Source organism: Phalacrocorax carbo, chromosome 2 (genome assembly GCF_963921805.1).
Source record: "Phalacrocorax carbo chromosome 2, bPhaCar2.1, whole genome shotgun sequence".
Classification (NCBI taxonomy): domain Eukaryota; kingdom Metazoa; phylum Chordata; class Aves; order Suliformes; family Phalacrocoracidae; genus Phalacrocorax; species Phalacrocorax carbo.
In genome coordinates, this window is record NC_087514.1 from 120,795,677 (window position 1) to 120,814,995 (window position 19,319).

The 19,319-nt window shown below is 39.8% G+C and overlaps 1 protein-coding gene across 1 annotated transcript in view; it reads right to left on the minus strand.

The window, feature by feature from the left end:
- Positions 1 to 655: 655 nt before the first annotated feature.
- NEK11 (NIMA related kinase 11) overlaps positions 656 to 19,319 on the minus strand; it is a 101,787-nt gene continuing 83,123 nt past the window's right edge. The window contains exons 15-16 of the mRNA XM_064444139.1: positions 18,280 to 18,376; positions 656 to 1,587 (exon numbers count right to left, since the gene is read on the minus strand). Coding sequence (XP_064300209.1) covers positions 1,368 to 1,587; positions 18,280 to 18,376 — 317 coding nt within the window. The 3' untranslated portion in view covers positions 656 to 1,367. The remainder of the gene's footprint in view (positions 1,588 to 18,279; positions 18,377 to 19,319) is intronic.

Here is a 19,319-nt window from a genome sequence, read left to right on the forward strand (position 1 = left end):
GCTGAAATCAGGCATGCCAGAATCTCCTACTACTTTGAGCTGGAAGTATAATGCCCCATCTTCTGTAGCTGGGCATGTCCTTTGCTTCCCCAGTTTGTGTTGTTGCTGGGGTAGAATAAGATGACTCTACTTACCTTTGAGTCTCTTAAAGCAGGTCACAAAGATGGATGAGTAGCACTGCTTAATTTACTGTCAATTTCCTTAGCTGTAAATAACTCACCTCAGGTCAAATAGCAATGTTTTTTAATATTCGTATTATGAATTACTTTTAACTTATTTAATTCAGTCCCTGAGTCCTTTAAGAGTTGTAGCACAAAAGCAGGAAACATAAGGGTTATGATAATCGCTCAATGCCTAAAATTAATTTGGTCCACAATTCATTTGAGATTTCTTTATAGATTGTACCGCTTTGTTATCCTTTAGTGTTTTACACAGAGGGATGAAGGAGCTCAGAATGCAGAATAAAGAAGGAAGACTTCGAAGGAAAACATCAGGTATATAATCAGAGCATGATATACAGTTGAAATCAGCAAAAGTGTGATGCATATGAAGAAGTGAGCATAAACACAAAGAAAAAAACATTAACCATGTGCAAGCCAAAAAATATTAGTTTATTGTTCATCCTGTGTACAATGGATTTGATCCAAAACACTCAGAAGTCATAGTAAGGATTCCTATCTAACATAGTCAGCTATAGTTCAGGCCTCACGTCTCTCTCTGTGTACATACACACATGAACAGTGTATGGCCAGACATCTTCCGGCCTCTCTGGATACACATACCTATCTCTGTGTACGTGAGCATGCATATATGTATATAAAAATACACATATGCATGTATTTTCACAGTTCCTTTGAAAGTCACACGGATTAAATGCAGCCCTTTTGAACAATGAATAGTAACAAGACAATTAGCAGCTCAGTAGCTGTACATATACATGTATGTTCAAAGGTAAATCTATCAAAGTGCAAAAATACGGGCTTAGATGTCATGAGGACTAGTTAGTGCAGGAATCATCAGCAGTTGGAGTCTAATCCTGCACCATTTCCATCAGCAGCAGCTTTGCCAGTGATGCTCTGAGCGCAGGACTGATGCCTGGCCGTGGTCCAGAACACTCTTCTTTATGCTTTAAGTGCTGAAAAAAGGGGACTCTGGTAACGGTGAATCCTCCCCTCGACTGTCACAACTGTAATCTGCACCATATCTACTCACTTCTCACTGCAGTCTGGATTCTCAAATGGAGTTTACCCACATGCTAATGTACTACGTTACCTTCAGCAGTTTCCTTCGAATACCTCCCCTACTTGCTTGATGTCCTGAAGAAGGCAGCTCAGCATCTTCACTCTTCCCTGCCTTTTCCAGTGCTGTTACTGGCATGCCTTTTGCAGCTGAAGACATGATTCTGAAGCCTGTAGCTGCTCCTCGAAGTAGAGAAGCTGATCCACTTCAAAGCAATCGCTTGCTCTAGAAACCAGTTTCTCCAGACGACTCCTGACCTCCTCCTCACTGACATTCTGCTGTCTCGCTTGCTTAAGACAGCCGTACACAGCCTCAAATACCTCTGCTCCCAGCTTCCCAATGGCAGATCTGGGGGTAAATATTACATAAAGGTGAAGTAAAATTTAATTCACATTGTATATTAACACAAGCAATAACTAATACTGATTTTTTCTAAATGTAGCTACCTTTGATTAAAATGATATAATGATGCACCTTATCTGACAGTACAAGGAACTAAAGTTCCCTGGGGAATTTCTCTATGGTTGTTTGGTACACAAAGAACCCAGGAGTAAAAACCTGGCATAGTAAAGTCATGGGAAGCATGCCCATTGTCATTGTTACAAACCAAGATTCCTTTCATGCTGAATCCGACGTATTGTTTTATCTACAGCAAGCCCAGGATACATACATGTATTGTTGTCTCTGGATTTCATCAAAACCAAAAGGAGCAACCCCAGTCAGCCATACACCAGTGGCATTTTATGTGAACAAACAAATTTCAGGAGTCATTGCTTTATTTTAGCTTCTATCAAACAACAAGGAAACCTTCGTACAAGCTCAGCATGAGATAACTTTTTTTTCCTTTTCCTACAGCACTCTCCTTTTATCAGAAGACAGATCTGTAATTCAGTGACAAAGAATACACTCACAGGATCTTAATGCTGATTTATAAAGAAGATCCATGGCAATGAATAGCACTTCTTTTTCTAAAGGTAAACATCTTTAAATTCATGTATCACAAGCTGCAGGCAACATAAAATTTTCCATATGATGGGTTCATAATATTTTGGTGAAAATATCGGAGTAATTTTCCATCAGCAAATCAGAAACTATCTGCCCACTCTGCACACATCTGCCACAGGTTTTGCGTTGTTTTCTCTCACTAAACTTTATATGTTAGAGCATTTGAGATTTGATTGTCTTTTAGTGTCAGACTTGCACATTTTAGGGGTGATGATGCCCTTTGCTTAGTTAGAAAGTGAGCTGGACTAATTGGGATCACCTTGCAGGAACATCTGCAATTTGCATTAAAAATGTCTTATTTTGGTTAGGTAAAGTTGTGGTAAGCAGCCTTTCCTCCCACTAGCATTTTGCTAGGATTTCAAGAGTAGTTAGGTGGGACAATCATTCTTTTTTCATTAAATCCATCATGGCACGAAGACGCCTTCAGTAAAGCTTCTCAGTGTATGTGAGGAAGGTTTCTCTGACAAATTTTTCTTCCACGCTAAAATAAACTAATGGTATCTGAGATTCTAATACTTTCACATATTTCTCAAGCTTTACACATATTGTGTTTCTAGCATGTTAAAACATTTGATGCCTTAACACTTTGCTTGGTGGCAATTCTTGTAGACAGAAAGGAGATACGAGGAAGTGAACTATCTAGTATTCCAAAATTTCAGCCTAAATAGCTGCGCTCATGTTCCCGCTCCACTGAGTCTCTGTCACATACTGCTTTCTACCATTTTAGACAATGGAAAACCGAAAGGATAGCCCCCGGAGTTGTGCCAGATGGGAACTGCATCATTTATCGCCCCAGCAGTGAGGTGCCTGTTATTTATAGGGGATTAGCATGCCTTTACAGTATTTACTGTCTATACTGTCAGTGATGGGGGCTTTGAGCTGCTCCCCATTTCGGCACACAGCGTGCTTGCTGGCACAGCCTCAGGCATGAGCAGGGTGTCTTCAGGCGTGAGCAGAGCACGTTGCTGCCTGCAGGGCAGAGCCCACTGCCCACGGGGAGCTGCCCACGGCCCTGGCCTCATGCTGCCTGTGGTGAGCTCCACGGCCAGCGCCCGGGGCAGAGGGCAGCAGGGAGCTGGGACACACTCAGTTTGTGGCCACGCCAAGGATCGCCCTTTGTGAGCTGTACAGAGGTAGAGAAAGGGAGCAGAGTTGTCTCCTGGTGCCAGCATCAAGGCTCAGCGCTCTCATACCCTGCACACAGCTTCAGAGGGAGCCAGCACAAGACTTCCCAAAAGCAATTTAAATGGTTAAACCTGCACACTGCCCCCTAACAACATCACATACTCTAGTTGTACATTTTTTTGCGGATTTTGTACTGATTTTCTACATGTCTAACACCAGGGCAAGGCCAACTGTTCTAACCTGATAGCATAATTCACCTAAAGGGGTAGCTGCTTTTCACCTGTGGTCATCATGTTATTGCTGAGGAATAATATCTTTAGAGTGAGATTGCAGGCAGTAAAATTTTCACATTATGTAATTCCTCCATTCTTAGAAAACCATTGGAAAGAATTTTAACATTATTGTTGCGGAAACTTCATTTGATATGAAAGCATACAGAGTTTCCTCAGTAACAGAAAACCACTTCTGAAAAATCCTGTTATATATAATAGGACCGACTGCTGGTAAAAATGGACAATGCATCTAATATGGTATTTTCACCTGAAGCATATCCTAGATGACTGATCTGGTCTCACAAGGAGGAAACACTTCTCACAACCCACCTGCTCTCACTGCTTTTCTGCAGCTTGGTCATGCCCAGCTGTGATCCCCCCTTCGGCCACATGTTACCCCTTCTGCTGGATCCTGACACAGAGGCGGATCGGGAACTCGGGACAGAGAAAGCCGGAAACAGGATCAGAAGCCACAGGGTAAAGCTGGAACCTCTGCAGGTCCAGACTTGTTTCAGTCCTGCTTCTCATAACTATAAACTGCCCTTTTTTTTTTTTTTTCCTAGCAACAGTGCTGTTTAGGGGAAAACTAAAACTATTGGAAGTGATTAATTCTCAGACACTGGAAACCTAGGGATTAGCTTACCACAGAAATCTAAGTAGGGATTTGTTCATTAAATAATGTACATTTCTTCACAAAACTTCATCAGAAATATCACAGTATTTCTCTCCAATAGTTAAAAATCAATACATGAGAAGCTATTTTGAAATCACTGCTACTTCATTAATGCTGTTACTGACCTCCTCTCTCCCTCTTAGACAAGGATGTTTAATTTTTTGGCAGTCCTGTCTATTTAAAGGTGAAAAATTAAGCAAACACATACCTCGGGAGTATTGGTTCTGCTAATAAATGTGACCTGCAGACTTGAATCTTTTCAGTTATGCTTGGCAGAGCATGCAAATCAGATAATCTGTATAACAGCTAATACAATAATATTAGGGGAAAAATGTTCATAGGTTGAAAATTAAGGGGTAGGTAACAAAAATTATAACCTGTTTTTACAAAAGAAGACATCAGGCTCTGTTTCGACTTCAGAGCTGCATTAATGTGAGTCTGCTACCACAGCATGCATTTTCTGTCACAGAGGCAGAAGTGTGGGATCTAAGACAGTAAATGTCAAACAGACGTTACTGAGTGAACCTATAATCCTGATGGAGGGAGGAGGAAAGTGCCTTCCTGGAAAGTGAGTTTTGCACATTATGGCCCTGATCCTATACTAGGGAATATTCTTCCATCCCCGTGAAGTCCTACAGAGGCACACTAAAGGATTTTGCACTGCCCTTCTCTTTATCGTTACTTTTATTTCAAATGAAATATGGGACACCTGCATTTACAGTTTTGAAATGGTTAAAAGCCTTACCACAAACCAAGTATGGAATGCCCATTTACACTCCCATTTGGCCACATTTTCTGATTTACTGGCATTTACTCTTTTTGTGCTATCTTATAGCTCACTCACCTACAAACTCACTATTTTCCCCCAGAAATGAGCCACCACCTCTTCCTCAGCCAAGACTACAAAAGCAAAAGACATACCTGACATCTGGGATTTCATTACTCTGACAAGCTTTGTGGGCCAGAACCCCATCCCACGTTGCCCTAAATTGTTTTTCACTATGCTGAAATCAAAGGAGTTACATCAGGCTCTACCATCCAAGGGTCTGACCCAGGATGTTATACACTAATGTGCTTAAATGTCATATTTCAGATTGTTCTTTCTTTTGTTTCACTGTGTTTCAAAGGCTTAGATATACAGAGGGATTAATTGCTGGCTTTTGAGCACTGTGTTTCCTAACTTTTAAGCATCTTGTTCAGATAATGAAATCCACAACTCTGTGACTGAACCCTAAGCTCCCTGTGCAATGCAGGCACCCCAGAAAGGCATCTACCCAAAACAACAGCCCACCACGACTGAAGAAAGGCTTATCCTAAATCTGACACCTGGCTTCTGTGACATTGGGAATCACCTCTGTCCACCCAGAACTCTCAGCAATTCAATGTGACCACACAGGTACTCAGCCTCCCCTTTTGTCCCAGGGTCCATGGGTCCCAGGGTCCACCCAAAGAGCTGGAAACCTGGGGGCAGAAGGAGATTCAAACTCATGCCACCCAGAGCAGTACCATAATCACCAGTCAGACTGGGGGACAAAGGATTCTCCTTCACCTATCATTCTGATTTGTATGAAACCAGATACATTGGGCCAGACGAGAATTAGCAATGATGGAGGACAACTCTGGATAGGTCAGGGACCAAGGACAACACTGGAGGTATGTGCAAACATTATTTGTATGAAACAGTCCCTGGATAAAATAGTATGAGCAATCCTTGGAGTCCTTTCAGTCCTTGGGACTGAAATACAGGTTACCACGTGTAAGTGAGTACCCAGAGAGTGTGCTTTCTCACTGCAAACTGCAAGAGATTCCAGAGTGAGCCCAGCTTCCCTCACTCCTTCTGGCTGCAGAGAGCAGTCCCGATGCTCCGGGCAGAGGAGTCACAGGGCTGGGGATATCCATAACCTGGAGGCATGCTACGACCACCAACGTACTGGCTGGAGAGCAGATATTGCCAGTCATCTATGTCATCCATGGAAGCTGTAGTCTGAAACAAAATGCCTCTGGCTGCCAGCTTTTGTGCAGCATACAATCCACGCCTGGAGAAAATTAACTGCAACAAGCCCCAAAGGCCGTACAGGCAGACAGATATCTGATTTGTGGGTAATGATGGGGTTTGCACATGAGGTAGGGGCTCGGTTCTATCAAGGGTAAGGCACTTCTGAGCATGTGAAAAGCAGTATGAATATCAGCAAAATCATAGGCACTTACCACTTTGACTCACTGCCAGCACTAGAGGGGAGCTAAATAGAAGCCTTGAGGACTGCAATTTTATACTCAGGGTGTCTAAAAATGTTCGAAGTCATTTAGTGGATCTGGGCCCAAATAAATTTATCAGGCTATCTGGTGATTTGCAGTTGATTTCCTATGCATCAGTGCAAAATTACTAAAATTTGACAATATAATAATGTTGTGTTCTCAACTGGCTGAGGAAGTTGTAAATCTTTCCCTGGGTGAACAAAGAATTTTCTATTATCCCACGGGTCTTTATTTTTACTATTCTGCTACTAGCTACATATTAACATTTCCTTTCTGCTCTGAAGATCAATTACAATACACATACCTTCATGCAACACTGACAAAAGCCACAAAACAAGATTAATGCTTAAGTTTGTGCTCCTCTGTGGGCGTTAGCAGCTGGGTTAATATCTCTCAAAAGCTTGTCATTGCCTGCCTTGAAGGATAACCATGACAAAAATCAGCAGCTAAGGGGGTTTTCAGCTTCCCAATTTCAAATGTCATTCAGCATGATAACGACTATCATTTTAAACCATTCTGGTTTTAAACCCTCATCCACCTGCAAAGGGAAGCGGCACTTTTTGCTCCTAAACACTGAGCTTTCACTAGTGCCTCCAGGGAGCTGTGGTGCGATCTGTGCTCGGGAGCAAGGAGAGGCTCTGCAGCTGCCGAGTCACCACGCTCTACACAGGTCACTCCTGAGCACACCAGAATAACACCATGAAAGTCCCTCTGGATCAGGCATCAGCAATAACAGCTCATGTTGCCATAGCAAGCAATGAACACATGGCTCCTAAGCCAACCACAGAAAATACAGTTATTTCAAAATACTAATGTCACTCACGGCTACTTCAATGTAAACCTTAAAAAAAGAAGCTTTCTGGACATGGAATATCCATTCCAGTGGGCATTTATTTATCCTTTTGGATGCAGCCAGATCACCTGCATCCCACACCAACAAGCATATTGTAAAGTAGGAGGCAAATCTGTTGGGACTGGGGTCATGGGGCATAAAAGCAAGTGCAGGGATCTTTGAAAGAATAATTTCAGCAGCTGCCACTAAATTCTGCTCTCCCTAACTCAGGGGTATCTGCATGGAATCCAGCAGTATTACTTAGGATTCCCATCAATACACCCAACTCCAATTTGTCCCTGAACATGCTATTTCTAAGCATTCATTTATTCATTTATTCATTTATTAACCTTACATTTCTCTTTAGAACAGAGTACAATCATGCCACTTTGCAGCTAACCAGTGGTAACAGGAATCTTGGTCAAAAAGACCGTTACATTTATCTCCTGAAATGACTCTGCAAAAGAATCAGGAAATTACATATCTTTGATCTCATACAAAATATTGTTTTCTAACTGTACCAGAAAATGTTAGGATATCTGCTACAGCATCTCACGGTTCAGTAAACAAACAGGTTTATCTCAGTTACAACAGAAAAGGTCCCTTTCCTCTCAAGTTATCTTCCTGTCATTCCGTATGTTGGCATTATTGACTATGAATGATAAAAACTTCTCTGAAACTTGAAAGAAACTGCTCTGGGTTCAAAACGGCAGTTGCAGCAAAGCTTGTCCGTTGCTCTATAAAGACCCTTTGAGATCTGCTAGGAGAAGTGCATTATAAGTTCCATGGCAAAGTCTAAGAAAAGGGCAGGTTTATTTTTTTTAAAAAAAAAAAAAAGGAAATTGAAAGAATTATTATATAAAAGCTAGCAAAAGAAAATATGAATTGCTAATATTAGCCCCTACCTTCACCTTCAAGCCTCAGTGGACTTTGACTTTCATCATATTACTGCTGAATGAAAATTTCTTCACTTGAAGACACAATGATAATTTTCATAATCCATCCTTAATTACTTCATAATTCCTGAATTAAAGCACCTTAATTTAATTGCAAACAAAACTCTCTGATGTCCTACTTCAAAGACCTGCAAAATCTAAAGCATATTTAGGACATGTTTTCCCATGAGCTAAGAAGGATCTTATTATTAAAAGTTGTAGACACACAGCTGAAGAAATATCAACAATAGTATTCTCCATGCATCTCATTTTCTGAGATAAATGAATTTGTAAAATAGGAATTGAAGCTGACATCTGCTCTTGGAAGAAGCGTAAATTAGAATTTAGAGCAGCTAGTTGAATTCTAGCTACTACTAATTTAAAATATGGTTTGTCATAAGAAGAATGGGGTTTTTAGTTTTTCCCAGAGAAAAAAAAATCAATCACAACAAAACAGGGTCATTTAAATCAAACCTGAACATTGCAATTTTAAAGTCTTCCTATATTAGCAAATTTACTGCCAATACTAAAAATGAGAGAGGAAACAAGTTTGCTTATATAGAGCTATTCTTCCAGAGGTAAGACAGGTGAAAAATATACCATTTAGTATTCACAAAGAATTACCTGAAACACACTTCCCAGGGCTGCAGTCTCTTTATACACATTCTGAGATTTCCTAGTCTTGCTAGAATTATTTTAAACAATGTCCTGGTTTTTAACCAGGTTTTTAACAGTGTCACAGTATACAAACAGTTTTTGAAAGTCATCAGTTTAATTCTCTCAGCATCACTGACCAAGATCAAGCAAAAAGATCAAGGCACATTTAACATACCTGATGTCATTTGCTTTATCAATGCATTTATTTTAGACAGATGTGTCTGAAGAGCAGCACAATATACAGATGCCTCTTGAATGTGGGCATGCAAGGATACAGTAGTTCTCTCTGAAAAGTCAGTAATTCTATACAGTTCTCATAAGAGTTTAGGAATATAACTGCAATCTCTTTTGTTCAGCTGTGTGGTAATTCAGAGTTAATGCTGCTTTCCTTTTAGGTGGCTTGAATTTTTAGGGGATCTCTCCTGATTTAGGGTCTCACACTGAAATGACAGTTATAAAACTAACAATTTGCCCATCAGAGAAAGGAAGAGATACAGACTTCTGCATTTCAATGAACAATCATAATATTAAAGATCACAATGCTCAATCCAAGCATTGTCTTTAGCCATATTGTATTAAATGTTACTATTGGATGTAAAACAATGCATTTCTGAGTTACCAATAAGCCAGTCTTACTAAAAGGCTGTCAACACGTCAAGTCCATCAATGGAGAGATTAATATAATCAGCTGGGATGGAGCTGGACAATTCTTGACAGAAACATCACAAGCCTCATAGTAATTTACAGACAAAACTTTCAGCTGGGCTTGTGCACTGTACAGCAACAGAGGGAGATGAAGCAGCACTCAGGCGCTGAACTATGCTAAACAACTGTACAAGGTTATCATAAAAGTAACAATACTTTCAAATAATCCAATCAAAAAGACTTTTTAAAAGTTAAAAAAAAACCCAACTGCTGTGGATCATGAGATGCCCAGTTAGGACAAGTATGCATGCACGTATATATGTACACATAAAAATAGTTACTAACATATATACACAAATAACTGATCGTGTAAAGTTTTTGTACATCAACCATTTGGGCTTAGTTCATATCTATACCTACTCAAAGGGGCCTGGACAGAGGTGGATTAAGTCCACAACTTCTTTCAGGTCCCTTTCCACATCTGTAGCCCTGGGAAAAGTTCATAGCACAAACCAGGACTAAGGCCAGTTCATGTTTTGGCGGAGCCATACAATTCCATGACTACATCATGCTATAGAGAAAGAACGAAAAGCAATTGCCAACTATGGGCAGTAGATCCATGATTTTCGTAAAGGCCTGGAAAGGTTTATGCAGTTTCTTCTGGCTCTTCATCAAAACAAGGCAAGTTTCACAGAGGAAGCATTTAAAGAGGTCTAGTCCTTTCATCTTTTTTCCCCAAAAAGTGAACATTTAATACTTGAATACTTTTCAAAATAGGACCCTGGTAATTCCTCTGTCTCAAATCTCTTGGAAAATCAAATAATTGTACATCTAGATGCCTGAAAATATGCCACATAAAATAATAATGAAGATTTCTATTAACAGAAATATAACAATCATAATATATTATCTAAATAATTTCTTTCAGCTAATAGATTTGCAACGATAAAATCTAAGCTCACGCTGAAACAGGACTGAACTAGGAAAATTGCCATTAAGCTAAAGGGAATTTTTCCAATACTCAGCTCCTCTTATTTTCCTGCAGAAAATGTTAATGGAGATACATGTCCAATGTGTTACCTTAAAATTAAAAGCAAGGTTAGGCCTTACAAGTACTAGCATCCTCTGATTTTGTCACAGTCTTTGGCCATGTCTGGCTAATGTAAATGTAGTACAGGTGCTACTGTAAATACAGTACAGTTGATTTGGTATCTCCAGACTCTGAAAATCAACATATCATGTAAACAAGCTGATCAGCAAGGTGGTTCAGTGCAGAAGGACCTGTGACAGAGCCACCCCTGATGCAGCTGCACCCTCAGAAGTGGCAGCTGCTCCCTTTGGAATTAAGGCAAATGCGGAGTTTTGGCTCTATTAACCTCTCCTTCACACAAGATAGTTTCCATGTTGCCCAGTCTCTGGTGTTTTACCCCATGAGTTATTTTTTATGATACCAACTCTGCGTTGCCCACCACCTTCCGCATGGGGAATATGAGATATATACCTTAATGGCTTACAAATACAAAAGAAAGAAATCACTATGTGATGACTGAGAAAAAATGTGGTGAAGGAAAGAAGGAAAGGACAGATTTTTCTTACAGACAAGGACAGCATTAGAGTAGCAAGCAGATGAAGACAGAAGCAATGAGAGAAACAGTAAACATCAATAGTCCTGGTGAGGGTTTGGTGAACACCTTTGCATATTCCCTACCTATTTTTCTCCCAAGTGCCTTTGTAAACCTCCCAAGGTTGCAATGCTGCATCCAGTAAACACTGTCAAGATTCTTCAGGTAGTTCCATACTGAAAACAGACTATACAATTAATGCCACGTGAAATCATTCTCACATTTGCCAACCATTGACAAAATCGAGGTGTTAGAAAACTCAACAGCTCAATCTACACATTATGTATGCTCAGCATGAGGAACTAGGGAAACCCAGCTTTTTGTGCAAAAGAGAGAGATGTATTAGTCTAATTCCTCTAATGTTTTGAGTGTTTGGGGCTACTTCACATTTTAAAATGAGTGAGTCTATACTTATAATTTTATGTGTTTTGCTACTGAAATGCAATTTTCAAGCTGTATAAAAACCTTCTCTAATGCTAAAGCAATTATGACATTTCTGTCCACTTTAAAAAAAATCCTTAAAAAGTCATGATAACAGAATGGCTCACGGATTTATGACATGCATCTCAGAAGAGAAGCTGAAAAAGTCTGAGGTTTTTTTACATATCTAAATTAATGAAATATTACACTGTATTTTATGAGTTGGACCTGAGGTTCAAGTAATGTGCAAAATGAGTACCAGGATGAGTATCCCAAGCAAATCCATCAAAGTTCATTTGTGCCCTAAAAGACTCGCTCACTCTAGCTACTGAGTTTGTTCTCTTTATTCATTTTAAAGTGCATCATAACAAATGTAAAGCTGCTGAGAACTGCTGAAAAGATAGCATTAGCAGGTGACATGCTTTTCCCATCCCTGGATGCAGGGTGGAGAGGAGAAGTATAAAAGACAGAGGGCCAAGAAAACAAAAGAAGCAATCTATTTTTGCTGTGGAAAGGGGAACAGCATGGACAATGGAAAGAATTTGAAAAACCCATGAAAAATGCCTGGGGAATTGGACCATCAGCTCCAGCTTCAGCCTTGAGGGGGGATTGCTGCTTCTGCTGCAGAGGACTCCTACACTTCTGGGCAGTAGCCACTGCCTCGCTCACCTTCATTTCTTCTTAGGCAGAAGAGCCCAGGATTCACCTGTTTGCACTTCTTTTAGATGTTGCCTTGGGACAGCAACTACTCACAAGCTGGGAGCATTCACTCACTTCTCCCTGACAGGAGCCAAGAACTGAGTTCCCAGCTTGGTCATGTCAAGGTGGGTTCAACTCTCCCAGTGTTCCCAGTTAGTTTTACTGTATTTTCACTTCACTTGTTTGTAAAGCAAACAGCAAAACCAATATACTTCAGACCTTCAAATCCGCGTCTGGAAGGTAACTGTGCATGAGAAGCAAAAGCTACTGTTATGCTGTAAGATGTCTTGGCATCACCAGACAGAAATTACAACCAGAAGATGGAGTGTTGAACAGAGCAATTGTGGTGCGTGTAAGAGGAAATGTCATGCTGGAAAACATTTTGGGATCAATACCTTCAAGGATACTGTCCTCTATTCATCTACAAAAAACAGTCATAGCTCAGACAGTGTCAATAAACTTCTTTACCAAATACATCTTTTGTCTGTGAGAAGACATCTTATTCCTCATGCATGTTTACATCATGACACCTTCAACATGACAGTCAATGGCAATTAAAAGGTCACTGAGAAATTTTTTAAGGAAGTCTAAAAAGCCAATTAGCTTTTCTATATTTGTTGCTTTTGCCTTCACCTAAATCTGTCCTCAATGATGTCAAGTCAATAACAAAGTCAGTTTCAGTAGGCTCAGAGCTGGCCCTGAGGAAGGTCCACCCAGCATCTAATAAAACACTAAATCAAATAATCAGTTTCTTTACTGTAATAGTTCAAAAATGTGCAGAAATAACTGCACAAAAACTCTCCTATACTTCAGGCATTTTTAGGACTACTTTTCTTAAAGAATATCCAGTGCCTGTTCAAGGACTTCAGTGTGACCTTTCTTTCTGAATTTTTAAGATAAATGATACATTTGATGCCAACGTCACAAGCACAAGAAGCGTGTATGCATACTGCTCATGACTCTAAACCAATAGTGTTATGAGCATTCACAGGAACAGAATAAAAATATCACCAAATGCCTTTTCTCCATGACTTCTGAAAGACGACTTTACTTACACCCAGCAGGTGATGATGAAGTCTTTTGCCTGATCATGGTATGCTGCTGTGTGTGAGACTTCAGGGACTGACTAAGAGGTGCTTACTGCTGTGCTAAAGGATTTTAATTTACTTAAAATTTGGGGCATAAAAGCCTTTTCCTTTTACTGACATACATTTTATTGAATTCTAAACTGCATATTAAAGTTCACAGCTATTAAAATGACTCATTGTGTATATTCATGGATACCTCCATAAAGGAGCACAAAACACCCTGTGCTAAGGGTTTTTTTTCTTCATTTCTTACGTTTTTATTTCTCTATATTTTCAGGAAAGACAGAAAAAGATATACTTTCTATTCCGTAGCTATTTCATTATTCAAAAACTAACCTTACTCTGTAAAACACAAATCCTGATTTTAGAAGGCCTAAGAAATGAATTTTGACTACAGTACTGAAGAGGCTCCAAGGGGAAGTCTCTGCTCACTGGACATCTGGGATACAAAAACTACATAATATAAGAAGGTACAGCGGTGAAGATAGCCAACTGCACCAAAACCCCTAACAAGGCTTGTTCTTGTCCCCAAATTTCTGCAGTCACATGCCTTAATTCTCACCTTTGCTTTTCCATTTTAGATCATGAAACCCTGCAGAGACTTGAAATGTCAAGCATGCATCTTAAGACTTGCCACAGGCTTCTGTGCTTCTTCCAGGCCCTTCATTGTGGTCAAATTGTAGCTGAGGTGGTAAAAAAACTTGCTAAGAAGGGCCTCAGAATAAGATAGAGTAAACTGAAAAGAAGCAGAAAAGCTTTTTCAGCTAGAGATCTGAACAAGTTGGGTCTGTCTCTTTTAATGCAGATTTTGACCTCTTTAGCATTTGCAAGCTATCAGTGCTGCTAATCCGAGCCTGAAGAAAGCTTTGGGTTTGTCCACCAAGTTTTTCAGAAGCTGGCAGAAAATAAACTACTGTTTGTTACAATGACTCTTCTAAAGCCTTTCCTTAGGGACAAAGCCAATCTTTCAGGCAACGCTTACTGCCAAAGCTTCTGACATCTTGTAAAGAAGACTTTGACAAGCCAAATGGACCTCAGGGGAAAATAATAAAAAAAAAGCAATATAAGAACATAGCAGTATAACGATTTGATCTGATGGTGAAAAAAAGCTTTGGCTTGAAGAACAGCTTGGTTCTTTTCTGAGACACATAGTTGGAAAGTCTCTACAGGGGAACATCAGTGGAACTGACTGTAGGTTTTCCTCGTGGATCTCTCTGGTGAAGATAATTTGGCTCTGGATAGCATGTGAGAGTAGAGCTTCTCAGACTGAGGATTGCACCAAGTTACCCAGTACCATGGATGGGAACCACTATGAGAATAAGATGGTGGCCAGGACAGAAAACACCAAGAAAGATCTCCTCCTGTTTCCTGCATCTAACATGATTCCTCAGCCTAAAATCCCAATATGAAGAATATGAGTCTTACAACTCTGATTTATATATTTGCTTCACTTCTCACTGTTAACATGCAAGGCTGGGAAGGAACATAATGAGAAAAAGCTCAGATAACCTTTGAGGGAGCTAGTTCAGGAAACAGATTTCTTATCAACACTGCAGAACTGCAGAAGATCCTAATATTGAAATGCTTAGCACTGAAGTAGAAATTTCTGCAGAGAGAATGAACTCCACTTGAAAGGTGAAGTTAAATCTCTGCTGCTATAAACTTTATTACGAGCACTGGCATATACAGGTGTAACAACCTAGGAATTTTAGTCACTAGGGTAGGCGATTTTATTGTGACTTTTCTGAGAGGACAGCAACTCAAAATTCTGGAACAGAGTGCAATGGGAATTGGAAAGAAGGTGTAACAGAAAATATTTAGGGACTCTAGTGAAGGAAGCTGGTGATTGAATCATAAACACTGTCAGCCGTCTAGAGGTTAAGCCCTAAGCTTTTTCTTTTTACTCAAAATAGAATACAAAGGACTCCCACCTATATTACTCAAGAACATCTTGAGTATGTAGAAGAAGGCTTCCTTCTACATTCCTGTAAGGACTTTTAGCACAACTTCCCTCTCACATGAATATAGGTATAAAGGTCTGCACAAGAATCCAGTAGATATCCAGTAGTAGCTACCTAAATTTGCACTCTGATAAAGAGCAAGGCTCTCTGCTGTCGAAGAATGCATTCAGTGCATTCAGTGCAGCACACTGCAATGACTCAAGCAATGAACATATCACATCTTGTCAGGTGACTGTCCTGGTGCAGTTGTCTGCAAGCCCATATTATTCACATTTGCCATTTACGAATGGCTAAAAGGCCTTTTTGCTGTTAGACCCCGTGTTATTTACATGAATCTACCATTTTTTCAGAACTAATGAAAGAGTTTCTTTCAGGTTACTTGTGATGTGCAGGCACAATGCTTACTTTTTGCAATTCATGACATAAAAGAGAGTCTCCCTCATCAGAATCTATTGCTGTTAGCATCTGAAAATGGCACCGATCCCCAACCTTCGTACTTCTGTTTCTATAGTAATATGTCACCTGGGCAGATTTCACTGCAATTCCACATTTTCTCCACTGCTTTTGTTTTCTGTTTCCTCATAAGAACTCCAGCCATTCAGTTTCTTTAAGACAAAGACAAACTACATTCACTCTTTCATTAGAAGCTGTCGGCTAGAAGACCCACCGTAAATCTGTGGCTTCCTGAGTAAAACTGAACTGCACAAGTTTAAATTATATTAGCCTTGCCTTGCACTGCTGTGTGGGTGAAGTACGACATATTACATGAAGTTTGCTGAGGGATGAGCGGGGCAGCTGAGGCTTCATGCATCATTCTGCAGCCAGATATACTTCCTTCTTGCCAGTGAAAATTCCACCACTGTGCTCTGTGTGCAGACTGGCCATGTGTAAGGCTTTGCAGGGATCTCCTTGTGTATGTGTGCTGGGTACTGTGCTCACTCATTTCTTAACACCCTAGCTTCCAAGCAATTAACATACTTGGCTTTACACATTAAAAAAATGAGGTCATAGTGTGTTTAGGAGAAAGGGAAATAACCTCGGTAAATATTTTGACAGACTTCTTTAAAGTAGTTATTATAGTGCACGAAAGGAGATCTGTACTTTCATTTACCAAAAAAACCCAAACAAACCCAAAACATATCCCCCCACATCAGTTTATTCTCTCAATGAATGTAACTTGAAAATAGTTCATGGGTACAGTCAGCTGGAAGTTCTCAAGATGCTGGCTGGGCGGGTCTTTCGGCCTACAGATCCAGCTGACTGTTCTCATTCAGGAATGAAATGACTAGGAAAGTGTTCCAAAACCAGGAAGTCTAATGCATTAAAAGTGAATTACTGCAGTTAATCAGGCTTTTCATTAGCATATGACTAGTTTATAAATTATTCTGGAATGTGACATTTCCAAAGGATCATATAACAGCACTTCCCAATTTTTCAGCATTTAACCAGCACTACTTGCTTATCCTATAAGAAACAACAAACTGTGAAAACCATGAAACAGCACTGGAAAAACAGAATTTTAAAGCAGCAAGTAATTTAAACATACCTCAGCCTTAAAGGCAACAACCATGAAGTTCAAATAGTTAAGGTTATCCTATAACCATGAGAATACAAGGTGAAGCCTGTTAGGTTAGCAGGCATTTTGACTAATAACCTCACCTCACAACTAGTTGGCATCACATGATGCATTTTTTTTTAAAAGTACTTTCCATGAAAAGGGAATGGGAAGCAATCAGAGTGGCGGGCTGTGAGACCTGCTGACTGCTTGCACAATAAAGGCTAAGCCATGAAGTGAAACCGTAGGAGCTGCTGCCTCTTGAAATATCATAAAACTGAACAACTTCTATCTGGAGTAAATCTGATTGGTATTTCCCTTAAACACACAGTGCATTTGGCACTGTAATTTGTTTTAAATAGTGATTGGCATCAATGTTGTTGTGGTTGCATTTGTTTTCTTTAGGGGATTCACTTAACTACTAGTATTAACTGTTTGAACTTATTTGTATTCTGATAACATCCACCATATTGTTGGCACTGTCCACCCACAAAAAAGAAAATGACCCTTTTTTAAAGAGTTTACAATCTGAGATCAGTTGAAGGTTGCAACAGTGCAAAAAAAAATCAGGTTCAGAAATAATACGTAGCATTATGATTATCAGATCTGTACCTAAATTAGGGTGCAATAAATATCTTGGAAGACCAGAAATTACTGAATCAAGATGAAAGCTCAAGATACATTAACCAGTACCTTCTAGAAAGGAAGAACAGGTCTTTGTTTATTAAGACAGTGAAATCTTTATTAATAAAGCTGGGGTTTCAATGATGCTGAAAGCAATTAGACGAGTTTCAAAGGGAGCTGCACATGTAAATTCCTCTGTCTCATTTGAAAATCCCTGCCAACAGCAGCAATCAAGTTTGGTTTAAATCATCATTTCATTGTGGGAAACAAATCCACTAGTCATTTGTTCCAGGCAAGAATGAAGTGTGGCTGAAGGAGCAAACATGGTGGGAACATGGATATCTACAGGTGATATAGGGACATGTGCTGAGCTAATAAAGAAAGCAAAGTTCAGAACAACGCCAACAGCAGTGAAGGCAAACTAGATCCTGGAAGGATGACAGTGATTGTGCAGATTATGAGAAACCATCAGAAGTGACAGTCAACCTTCATCCTCTGTGTAGGCAAGGAGGCATCCAGTCTGTAAAGAATACCTTACCATTCACTTCTTTTTGCTGAAGGGATTTTTTGGAGTGGAGGAAAAAACACATGGTTTTCTTTGTTGTGTTCTGCAGCTTTTCAAATCCATCCTCTTTGTCTGGATATTGATAACACATAAATATGCTACTTACTCCCTCATGCGTTTCAGTTTTGTCTCAGCCATGGTGCTGTTGAGAGCTCTGAATCCCTGGGGCACCCCTGGAGACACTCCGGTGACAGTCCCTGAGCCTACAAATCAATGCACAGACACACAACCTTATTCACCTTCATCCCCTGAGCTCTATTGCAGAGTCAAGGGCAGTCAGAAGCAGGAAGACTATTCCTGTTTCTCACAGGGTAGCGCCACATTAATTAAAGATGAATTAGATTATTAAACACACATTAAAGGCAACTTCTTTCTGAGGGACAAGTAGATTCAGAGCTTAAAGGCACCAGAACTATAACAACCATTTTCCTTCTGTGTAGCGTAAGGGGAATTACATTACAAGAGAAAGAACAGTCGCTTGAGGAAGTGCTGGGATAGATAAATATTCAACAAAATAAAATTTGCTTAGACAATATGTATTTTCCTCCATTGTTCTTGCACTTATAAGAGCAAGAACCTTCTTCCTGTCAGGCAAGTCTCTCCTTTAGCTTGATCATTACTGTAAACTGAATGTGTTTAACTTACGACATCACTTTCCCCTTCAGATTAAGGTACTTTTAAATTTATGTATATATATATAAAACCATATGTGTATATATAACTACATATATATCTATATGTGAGAAATATACATATGCATATATACACATGCACACTCTTTCTCTTTACAGGCCTCATGGGCTGTTGCAATATTTAAGGACCTAATGCTCACAGACCACTGTGGTGCTCATCCACAGGAACACAAAAGTGCTGAATCACAGAGGGCTGTCAGGGTTGTCAGCTCAAATACCCTGCAATTTCATGTCGCCATTGCATCACAGAAGTCCCTGCTTAGTCTAAGGAATTTATTTATTTACTGTCCCTACTGCTCCCATTGGAAGACAATTCCAGAGCCTCACTGTGATCTGGTGGCTAAAATCTCTTCTCTAATTTAAAAAAAAAAAATGCTCCTTTATTGGCCAGTTACTGCTCATTTTTCTGCTGTGCCAGTCTTTTCCTTGGGCTTACTCAGTTCTTCCCTTTCCT